Raw genomic sequence first — 11,919 nt, forward strand, 5'->3', positions numbered from 1 at the left:
GTTTCGGAATTAAAAGACTTTTAGTCTCGGCCTGCATCCAGTCATCTGCTCACAAGGTCACACATTTCTGCCGTCAGCACATTACAAGCATCTGTTTTCCTTTCAACATCAGCAGTGTTCCACTGGAGTGGCTCATTTTTCCTATTAATGCAGTAACTTCTTTGAACTTTCTTAGTCACATTTTCCAAATCTTTCTTCAAACAGAATTTCTTAAGCATTGTTGTAGACTATTTGGCCATCTTCTTTCAAGATTCCACATCTTCACAAATGTGTTTTAGCTTCCTCTTTGCACATTTGTTTACCCTTTTCTGTGAGCCCATTTCTTGTACATCAGTAGTCCTCCCATTTTCTGGATGTGGTCAAGATGTGGATAAGACCCAATTCTTTCTCATCTGTGGGGTTTCCCTTTTCTACTGTCATAGTTTTGACGTATTTGCCTATATATGACTGAATGTGAAATAAAAAATGACAATGTGCGAGTGCTGTAGGCCCACAGGCTACAAATGGAACCGAATAAATTACTAAACCCTTATTGGGTAGGATAAAATTTAAAATTTAACACACACATTGAAATCAAAATAAGGACCTTGTGGAACCACCCAGACTTAAGGGAATTCCTTGTTCAACTTTTAATTAAAGCCTTACCATATGAAGGAAATTCATAAGCAGCAATTCAGTTTGTTGTAGAATAATCCTGCTGTGAACACTTCAGCTTCTTTAGCCAGCACCATCTCTCACCGTGCACGCAGTCCCTGTTCAAAAAGCTTAATATTGTGCACATGAAGTGGCGATGATTCTCCAACAAGCCAAAAACGAGTTATTGTGAAGCCGTCAGCTGCTCGAAGACAAAACAAAAAACTACAGAGCTGCCATTAGGATATATTTCAATATTATGAGTGCATAGGATTTTGAGGCCACACACAGGTCATGTTAAACACAAATTTGGAATATTTAAAATGTTCCAAAATAATTACACAAGGTGCTAATAATGCATCCTAAGTTTTTATATACTTGTATGGGGTTCCTCCCATTGTAATATTAAAATCATGCTGTAAACTCAAACATATTTAAATATTCTTATCGATTTTCTGTTCACTTAAGTGAATTAACCAAATATTGCTATGCAGGAGATGCTCAATATAAAAGGTGACAACATGTGGGTCGAGGGGAATGATTAGCATGAACATGAGATCCTGCACAACAGCCAAAAAAAGTGTGAATTATGGCCACCTGGACCGGCAAGCTGTTCCAAAGCCGTCTGCTACAAACGCTGATGAATGCATCTGAGGAAAACAGCCTAACGAACACTGTTAACAGAACTCGCTTTATGCAAAACTGTGGTCATAATTAAAGGTCAACCCACACCAAAAAAAATCCCCAAGGATTCTTCAATTTATTGCTGAAGTTTCAAGCCAAATGTCATCTATTCTGCACAAACAGCCATGTTCACACCTCAATGTGGCTGTCAACGCCACCATACCCACAGTGACGCCCTTTCAGCAGAACTAGACAGATCTCTCTGCCAGAAGACGAGAACAAGAAGAAAGACAGTTTAAGATGAGCTCAAGACACAAGCAAATCCAAGATTTGCAATAAAATTCTAGATAGCCTGAAAGCTAGTGGGCTACTTAGTGGGCTGAACACAAGCACAATGACTAACAAGCATGGTAAAACCTTAACGTTTGGGCCCCTAAATGGTTACATTCTGCCTCAAAACAGTACGATTTTAAGTATATTTAAGTAAATGGTCCATCTACTCGTGCATGTGCATCCAGGAAATTTGCCAATTTTTAAAAATGATTAAATATCTGTTGTTTTTCACAACACCTTTTAGCCCAGTCGTCGATGGTGGTGCCCCAATGAGCTGGTTCGCCAACCCCGATTAACTCCAGAAGATGTTAAATAATTTAGCATTGTTAATCTTTATTTTTCCTCTCTAAAATATGAAGTAACTGAAAATCCACATTAGCCACACAGTTTTGCTCGGAATACCTTGACCGTTTGCCTCTGCATGTCACTCCTCGTGTGTTCGAGTGATTATGGACTAGGATTGTGATTAGAGAATCAAGGCACTTGGAGTGAGACATGTGTGCCGTCTCCCTTTAATGGAGGCCCTTCAACTTAACAATAACTAAGATAAACAGCAATATAGTAAGATCAAAGCCCCTGGACCTCGATCCCTGGAAGATCCCGCTTCCTTCATATTTGCTGTGAGATCTTAATTGTGCACGAGGCCAGGCACGTTTGTTCCTTTAGTCAGCTACTTTGTGTTGTGGAATGTCTGTGTTTCTATAATTCCTTAATAAGAAAAAGTCATCTTTGCTTTGATTTGTGCTTCAGCTTCATTATCATGAGGTCTCATCTTGTAAACAATAGCGAAGCACCATCTTTCTCCCAAGGAAACCGGATCCCAGCTGAGACAATTCCTGATAATGAATCTGATGAGACTGAGGGAACAATTGTGGGCGAAAAAGGTGGGAAAACCTTGGGAGGAGAAGCTGGGAGAGTTCACCTGGCTGAGGTCTCTCAGAGACAAAGTCAATGAATTGCCGATTCTGTCGTCAACACCCGCAACATGTAGGGAACATGTAGAGAAGATGTAGGGAACATGTAGAGAACATGTAGGGAAGATGTAGAGAAGATGTAGAGAAGATGTAGGGAAGATGTAGGGAAGATGTAGAGAAGATGTAGGGAACATGTAGAGAACATGTAGGGAACATGTAGAGAACATGTAGGGAAGATGTAGGGAAGATGTAGAGAAGATGTAGAGAACATGTAGAGAACACGTAGGGAACATGCAGGGAACACGTAGGGAACACGTAGGGAACATGAAACCTGCTGACACACAACGCCAGTGAAAAACAAACCGTTCCATGACCGTGCTCCACTCCCAGATGCATTAAGCAGATAAGAGGCCGAATGGATGTCTAAGATTATTCGGCATATTTTATTGCCAAATGACCATTTACAAAATTAGAAGGCCAAATTGATCTATTAGGAAGCAACATACTGTCCAACAATAAAACCTGAATTTAAAATGTAGTTTCTGCATTTATAATCAAAGTATCAGCAAGACAGTGAAATTGAGAGGAAACGTGAATAAATACTTTGTAAGCTGATTTCAGACTCAGATTCAGATTCAGATCCTTTATTGTCCCACACGGGGACATTTACAGTGCAACAACAGCAAGAGCACGCAGGGAAAAATAAGATAAAATCAAATAGAACAGGATTTGGAATATACAAAGAGGATGTATATTTACAATAATTTACAAATTGATTTAAATTTGGAGCTAGGGACCGCTGAGCTCCGAGGAAAAAAAGCAGCTCTGGAGTGCTGCCTCACGCACCCACACCCATGTCAGATAAGAAACGCTACTCTGTGTCAGCAGTAATTTAACGACTATGACGTTGAAATGTAAAGCAGAGTGCCCCAGAACCGAGAGGAACTGTTAATTCCAAGCAGACTCGTTGTGGTGAACGGGCACCAGCAACACATGCAGAAAGATCAATAAAGAAAAGGATTTGATGCTCAGTGGAGCTGAAGCTGCTGAAACTTAACCGTTCATCTATCATCTACTGTTCATCAGACAGCCTTGTCCATTAAACAGTTACTGGTTTGTCTGCTTATGCTTACAATGACTCACTCAGGAGATTAAAAACCAGTTTGATTAGTAGTTTAGTGTTATGACTCCAAGTTTTGACTAAATCTCTGTTGAGCAACATTAACAGTCTTACTGTTATTTGAAGTCAAATATCATAGTCATTACAACAAACAAACAACAAACTATATTTGACTTAAGATGACAGTAAGACTGTTGGACTTTGGAATAAGAAGCTGTGTCATGATGCTGAAAAGACTGGTAGATAATCTACTTCACACTTTTAATATAGTACAAGAGTGCAGTGTGCAAAGATAGAGCTGCGTGCACTTTGTCATGAGATGGTCACGTAATAAACCCCACCAAGAACACCACAAACCCATATTCAGGTGTCCTTATGTTGAACTATGCTTCAGTTTATCCATGCTATCTGGCTTTATGATGCCGATCTCAGTTTAATTGGACAATGGAGGCCAAACTTATCTGGAGTTTTATCACATCACAAGCAATCGGAGACACAATAACCGAGAGGGTCCGGAGGAAAAGGGTCAGCAGTGCTACCTCGACTCTGCCTGATGCTGGTTTCATTTTGTTCATCCAATTATCCAGCAGTTCAACCATCTGATCCACAAATCTCCGAATCCCTTTGATAATGCAAAGCAAAATGAGCTCACAGGTCTGGACTGGGCCGAGCCTCCAGAACCCAAATACAAGCTTGTTTGTTTTGTTGTTTGTTCTCCTCAGGAGATGAAAACAGGGCAAACTGTCTCAACAAGATAGCTCACAGGATCACAGCTTCTTTTATATTCTATTGCATCCCCCGTCACCCACGTTACTCTAATTGAATCTCCCTGGTTTTGATGAGCCACCCAAGTGCTCCGTGCCAAGGCTGCAGGGATGTTACAGGGCCTGTGTGAGGAAATGAGACACTGCTGCTCCACCAACGACGCTGAGCTGGTCTCAGAAGGGCTGCAGTCACATTGCTAGCAAGCAACACATCAGATAACTGTTACCAGGATGCGAATGGGCGATCGAGTCCCCATTACACACCGACATCTGCGGGATAACACTAAAATTAAAAAACACCTTTTGAAGAGAAAACATCATTTTTTGTGCAGTACCAGGAAGAAAAATAAGAACGCTTGACAGCTAGTCTGTATTAAAGTTAGGGACAGCTAAGCCTAAGTACTTCCAGTGTTTAACAACCATTAAAAAGGTCCGTATAAGATGTTACCTCCATTATGGGTCACCAGGACAAGTACACAGGTCCGCTACCAGACACTGTTGAACACACACCAAGATGAGTCACACTAAAAGTAATCCAGTACAATTTAAACTCGGTGCTAATCCTCCAAAAGCTGTCATGGATAAGAAAAGGCACATTGTTCCACGAGCATCCCTGCAGCTGTACGAGACAGAGAGCGTACTGTACCGTCGGCTGGTACTGGCCTATATTACTCCGGCTCCCTCCATGAAATGGAGCAGGGGACGCTGCCAGTCGTTTTCCCTCGATCTCACAGTGCCAACTACATTTGCAATGCCGGGCATCTCATGGACCGCAGCAAAATGAACAAAAAATAAAAAAGATTTAACTGAGGGAGACACTTGAAACTGTGAGTAAGTTCTACCTTAATTGTTCCACATAAAAGAGGTTAAAATAAAAATATGTAACATGAGCTTGAGGTAATTTATCTTTCAAGGCAGTTCCTCAAAACACAAACTTCAAAGTTACAAATGTTTGGTTAACTCCAGGCATCTGAGCCAGTTTCACAATGACTTTCTAGGTAATACTTTAACAGGTTTTCAACTCTAAAACATTCATTTACTTCCATCTAAACTCACACAAGCCGAGTCCTGGAAAACAAGGCAAAAACAAGCAGAAGTCATTTGCACAGAACCTTCTTTGCTTGGAACGTTCTTAAGACAGCCGCCACCTTTCACATTTTAATCTATAATTAAAAGAATTTAAAGTACCGTGGCCATAAATGGAGGATGCTTTTTTTCCACTCAAGTGCACGTGCTCTCTGTACTCCGTGTGCGACAAATCATCTGATTCAGCTGCTTAGAAGAATATGTGTGAGAGCTGTTGTGCCTTTTGTACACAGAGGACGTGTTGCAATTTTAAGCTGCACAACACTGCGACGGCCCTTCCTTATACGTCATCTGGCAGGAAGCCCTGCTATATCAACAAAAAACGCCATCTGTAGCGCATCCCGATGCTGACATCTTCATCTCAGCGAGAGCCATATTGATGACATTACACTCAGCGTAATTGCTATTCAATTACTTATCCGTGGACGGAGCAACAGAGGGCAAAAAGACTAATGACAAAAATCTATGCGGCTCTATATTTCTTTACTCGGGGGGGTAAGGATAATTCAGGGCCGGGTTTTCTCCATCTGAACTGTGACCACATTTAAAAAGGCAATCTGTCCTCTAAGGCTAAAGCAGTACAACCTGTTCTGGAGACAACTATGAGCTCGCTTTACGTGGAAACGCTGGCCTCCAGGGAGCTGCCACTGGGACCCATTAAACCCCCCCCAGCATGGGCGAGCTGCCGCTCCTCCCGGTGGCAGCTGGCACCCCACTGATTCAAATGACGGTCAGAAAGCAAGAGGGGGATACATCTATACCATGCCCCGCCCTGGCCATCAATGTATGGATGATGAGGATGCATCTGAGGGGCTAGGAAGCCTAGGAAAACACACGCAGGCCTGGCAAAAGCAATGCGAGGAGAATTCAAAATAAATGAAGCCACCTGAATTATTTAAATGTACAAACTGAGAATTCACCCTAGCTTTTAGCAGGGAGAGGAAAACGGCCTCAAAAAGCCATCCCTGCCGCCCCCATGTCTAAGATGCCTGACCTGCTGCATTGAAGGAAGCCTGAAAGACAACGCATTAGATGTGGAGGAGTATTAAAAGGTGCAAAGAGGCTGTAGGTGGATCTCTGTGGCTCGCTCCAGTTTCTCGGGCTTGAGTCATGCGGGGCCTTCCACACTCTTCAGCTCTGTTTCAGTTGCCAGCCATCCTGCCGCCTGCAGCGGAGGCTTTCACACCACCTCTCTCACCAAACTAAATATACTTCTCAGCCTGCTGTGCAGTGGAGGAACCCGTTTCGCTGCGTTTCCATCACCGAGAAAGAGGAAGCAAGACAAAAGATTTGAATAAGCAAATCCAGCCAGCCAATTGGAACCGGCTGGTGAACAGACTGATGGCGGCAGAATTCGGCGTGGCTCTGACCAACAACACAGCTCTCCTATAATCAAGCTTGCCATGACAATAACAAATAAAATTATTTTGCCCAGAAGAGGAGGGTAGCGCAGGTTCACGCCATGGTTTCCCCCATTTGATTGACAGCCGCCGACGGTTCAGTAGCAGAATGCAGATCGTGAAGCAGGCGAGAGGGAAGCCCTGCTAAAAATAGGCCGAGGACAGCGACCGAGATGAACGTGTACATCTAGTTCATGGCAGGCACCAAAAGGATGCTAGAGTGAGAATTCAATGCAGCGTCACTGTAAAGCTTATGAATGCAGCTCAAAACGTGCTGACTCGATCATGTTAGACCAGAGCTGTGGAACATCAATCACACTTCATGCTCGGCGAGGCTCGGCGCCGTCTCTTAGCCTCCAGTATAAATAAATGTTCACAGAAGACCACGAGGTGGGGCAAATTAGAATGTATCTGTATCCAATGTGAGAACATCTGCATCTACATTCTTTCTTGGCACTAATCTGAATATAAAGTGTGAGTATGTCTGTGTAGATTCTCAATCATCCAGGTCATTGTATCCAAGGTAGTTTTCTCTGTCAACTGGACTGGGTTTCTTCTCTTGAAGACGTTTCACCTTCTATCCAGAAGGCTTCTTCAGTTCTGAAATCGCTGGGGACCGAGCTTGAAAATATATAGCCCCTGTGGACCATTAGCATGCTAATGATCTGGGTGGTCACCTGAGAGTCGTTAGCAGGGTCATTGGTAGTTGGTAGTCACCTAGTTTCGGTTGAGGTGTCTCCCCTTTGTCTGCAGGTCCACGTGGTGGTGAGTCACTGGGTCTCCTGGAATGGTGTGAACGTTTGGTTTGTGGTTGGAAGGAGTGGAGGACTGCATTGAACGTGGGTGATAGGAAGTGCCTCAGGCCACCACCTCTGTTTAAGGATGGTTTCCTTGACACCCTTCTGAAACCAGCGGTCTTCTCTTGCCAGTACCTGTACCTGGCTGTCCTCAAAGGAGTGCCCACTCTCCTTTAGGTGTAAGTGGACTGCTGAGTCCTGACCTGAAGAGGTGGCGCGTCTGTGTTGTGCCATTCTTCTGTGGAGAGGTTGTTTGGTTTCCCCAATGTACAAGGAACTGTACATACGACTCTCAGGTGACCACCCAGATCATTAGCATGCTAATGGTCCACAGGGGCTATATATTTTCAAGCTCTCTCCCCAGCGATTTCAGAACTGAAGAAGCCTTCTGGATAGAAGGCGAAACGTCTTCAAGAGAAGAAACCCAGTCCAGTTGACAGAGAAAACGACCTTGGATAAAGTGTGAGTAGTCCAAACCAGTACAGTAAAAGTTAGAGGACAATAAAAAGTTTGTTTAAAAAAAAAAAAAAAAGGTTCATTCTTGAGCAACAATGCAACATTAACACATAAATAAACTCGAAAGCAAATCACAAAGCTGCAGCCTCCGTGTCAGCATGACCGTTTCCTGCTTTTGTACCTTGTAATTATGCCATTCACCTCAGTCCTGGGGAGGGAAGGAGCGTTCTCTTCAGGACTCCAGTCAAAACACAACTCAGAAACTACAAACACATGATTCCACTCAGACCAGCGTAGGAGGAAGCCAACTGGTTACCATGGTGCAAGGAAGGTGATGTTATTTTTATGTGTCTTTGCTGCTGCTGTGAATATTCGGGCCCCCACAATGAATACTATCACATTTCCCCCAGCCACCACCTCTTACGGATCATAATGCTGCCTTCAAGGACTTGAAGGAGCATCAAAGGAAAATGTGTGATTTGGCATCCTTGTCAGAGGATTACAACCTCTGAAGCGGCACCCCGATGAAAAAGCTTAGTCCCACTTGTTCCCAAAACCATCTTTAATGATTTTCCAAAAAGACAGGGGGGGGGTTAGAATCACCGCGACCCCCCCACTTATCTTCAGGTTGCAGATATACAGGATACAAGTGAAGCGTGCCTCAATAAGTGTGGCCGCACACAAAATATTTATTGCTCATAATAAAGACAAGCAGAGCACCAAAGAAGCAGCCAAGTTAGCTGACTTGACAACATTCGGGGTCGGTGCTATGAAGCGTTTGCACTTTAATAATTACCCCATTTGCCTTACTCTTCTATCTATACTGCTCCCAGAGCCTGCAGGGGATCCAGCCCACTGGTGACAACAGGTTACTGGTGCACCTATTATGACAAAGGGACAGTAAAAGCAATGCAGCGTTTATACCTTGGCACGCTAGCCTAGCCGCGGCTGATTAACTGAGCATAACTGAGCAGCGAAAAGCAAGGATGGATTTTAAAAGGCTAAGCACTAAAACAACTAATCATAAAATGTGATGTCAGCAGTTAATTCTAACACGATACCAGGTCTTTCAGATGAATGAATCCAGGGACCCTGTACAAAGCAAACGAAAGCCTACAGAAGCTTCAGAATAACCTTTCGATCCTCAGATTTTTGTAACCGATTCAGGAGTGTTACAAAACAGCGAAAGCAGCAAATCACCCATCCCAATAAATAAACGCATTATACAGCTGCTACGTCTGATCACACAACATTCTAGCAAAGATACAGTCCCTGGCCATTGTTCATGTATGCCTATTGGACTCCGAGGGGATTGCATATTTTTAGAACACACTTACCTCCTGCCAGCTCATGCATGGAAAAAGCCTATAATTGCACATTGGTAGCATCCCATGCAAAACTTCTGAACACCATCACCCGACAGTCTTCACTAAAAGCCGCCATCGACATGATAACACAGTCGGGGCCCAGATGCGCGATGTTCCCGGCTCTATATATGTAATTCTGTGTACAGGACACAAGCGTGAAATTTACTTTGAAGCTCAGTGATCTGTGAGGCATGTGAAACCTAACTGGTTCCTCATCCAGCAGGTTGTTCAACTCACAACCTGCTGTCAAAGACTGTAGCAATGGGAGAAGCAAGGGGACAATATTTGACATATTTGGACATCCCCGTCTTCCCTGGGGGCCACCACGGTGCCTTCACTGTGAATTAGATGTGCGGGAGTTTAAAGAAACGTTTGCATTCTGGCTAAAACCAGGACAAATTCACACTGATTATCAGATCTTTTGATTCTGAACATTTTTGACACCAATTGGCCATAAATTTCATATTTAGAAAAGGGAATTGGAACATATTTGCATGTTTGCAGAGTTCAAATATACGGTAATTTAGCATATGATCACAACCATTTTACCTCAAACACACATTCAGATTGAAGTATTATTTTAAGAAGTGACACGCTCTTGAATATTAATAAACCCTTTTGCACGTCAACCTTCCACATTTATGGTTTCTGCACTCTGATCAAAGTGACTGTAGCAGCGAATCGATCCGTCTTTTCATTTATTTATATCTTCTTTATTTAAATGACTGTCAAGCAAACTATAATTAGCTTTAGTTGCTCGGCTCTTCTTTTTTTCCTAAACAAATAAACACATCATTCCACATGCTGGAGCTGTAAAGTTGTGACCTGAGAGGGGGCCTTGCATGACCCCCCCCCCCACTTGTACAACTCCCAATAAGTTCTTGGTGGTGACCTGCTGACTGGTCTTGCTTGGCCAGGGGACCCGTCCAGTCCCATGACCACATTTATGTTCTAAACGTTGCATTTCCATCCCAAATGAGCAGGCAGGAGGGGTGGGGGGGCAGCTTGCACTCCCCCCAGAGCAGATCTCCAGTGGTTTAATAGCTAGCAGAAGCAGCAGGATGTCAGAAGCTAACAGTGTGTGTGCTCTTAATGTCAGCCACTCTTACCAGGCGGTTCAGTGTTCTGCGAAGCATCTTCTTGAATTTACCAGCACGGAAGAACTCTTGTGATTCCCAGACGCCCCCGAGCTCCAGCTCCTCCGGGGAATAACTTCACATGTATGTTAGTGGGCTCCTGTGGCTATCTACTCTCTACTCTAGCGCTATATCTAGCTATATGGAACGCCACGGCGACGCTACATGCTTCCCATTGTGCTCGATTTCGGGATCTTGGCACCATTCGCATTCTCCCCGCGCCGAATCTTTCCGCGTTGCGGCGAACTAGTCGCGTTTCCCGTCGCGGGGGGCTGGAACAGTCCGTGACATTTCGCCGTGCGCCCTGTTGCTGAGACTCTCGCTAAGCATGTGAGGCTCCGGAGCCTCCTGGTCCCCGCCAGCCGCCACCGTCACGCTGCCAAACTTAACTTGTGCTTTCAGCCCCTGAGCGCGGCTCTCCTCGCCTCTCTGTCAAACATTTTCTTCTACCCCGACACAGCAAATCCGCCTACGTTCCCACGTTCGGAGCTCCACCCGGCGAAGGTGCGGCGGCTGCCGCTCACAGTGGATTGTGGGTAATGGAGTCTTTAGGCGAGACACTGACGCGTTCTGTCGTGCTGGACTCACGTGTAAAGAAAAATTGAGCTTTATTTAAAACAAACCCATTTGATTTCTTTATCCAGAAGACCCAATAGTTATTGTTACATTATTTCACTGATGTAACTGTGTACTCTACTTATGAAAAAAAATAGTATATATATGTGTGTGTGTGTGTGTGTGTGTGTGTGTGTGTGTGTGTGTGTGTGTGTGTACATTTAATATTCAAACTTTATCCAAACTTCAGCTTCACAAAATGATAGGGGTCGATGTGTTTTGAAGATTTTTTTTATTATTAAATTCTTTTTAAAAATCAAGCTGTATTGACCAACTGTTCCAAGAACTAAGAAGAAAAGAAGAAAAACTGGTATTTGTTTTACCGCATTGTTTTTGTTCTCTGTGGTTTTGTTTTATTGAGGGGAAAATAAAGCGTTTTGTGATGGTTATTTTATTGATGACGCCATCTTGCGTGCCTCGTTTTCAAACTGTGAAGTTTGTCTATCCATTAAAAACTCCTTCAGTTAAACATCCTCGTTTTGGTAATAGCCCAACCCGTTGACCAAAGTGCAGAGAAAAAAAAAATGTTGTGGAAATGTGATTATTGTCATTTTATTGAGTTACTGGCCCAGTGAACCTGGTATTATGCACATGCCTACACCACCGAAACCAAATGCATGGTTTCCTGCAAGGCTGAAGTAGTGAGAGGACTTCCCCAGGTTCGTTTACTTTGA

The 11,919-nt window shown here is 43.6% G+C and overlaps 1 protein-coding gene across 7 annotated transcripts in view; it reads right to left on the reverse strand.

Annotated features, from left to right (window-relative positions):
- The window catches only part of atp11c (ATPase phospholipid transporting 11C (ATP11C blood group)), a 32,417-nt gene extending 21,271 nt beyond the window's left edge, over nt 1–11,146 (reverse strand). For 6 of the 7 annotated variants that reach the window (XR_003890724.1, XM_029847057.1, XM_029847058.1 and 3 more), the window contains exon 1: nt 9,465–9,494. Coding sequence is in view for 6 of the 7 variants with exons in the window: in XM_029847057.1 (XP_029702917.1) it covers nt 9,465–9,479 (15 nt within the window). In the remaining variant the exon portion in view is untranslated. Of the gene's footprint in view, nt 1–9,464; nt 9,495–10,603 lie in introns of those variants that run through there. The other variant, XM_029847056.1, reaches the window with a different exon arrangement.
- Nucleotides 11,147–11,919: the final 773 nt, after the last annotated feature.

Source organism: Takifugu rubripes, chromosome 14 (assembly GCF_901000725.2).
Source record: "Takifugu rubripes chromosome 14, fTakRub1.2, whole genome shotgun sequence".
Taxonomy (NCBI): Eukaryota; Metazoa; Chordata; class Actinopteri; order Tetraodontiformes; family Tetraodontidae; genus Takifugu; species Takifugu rubripes.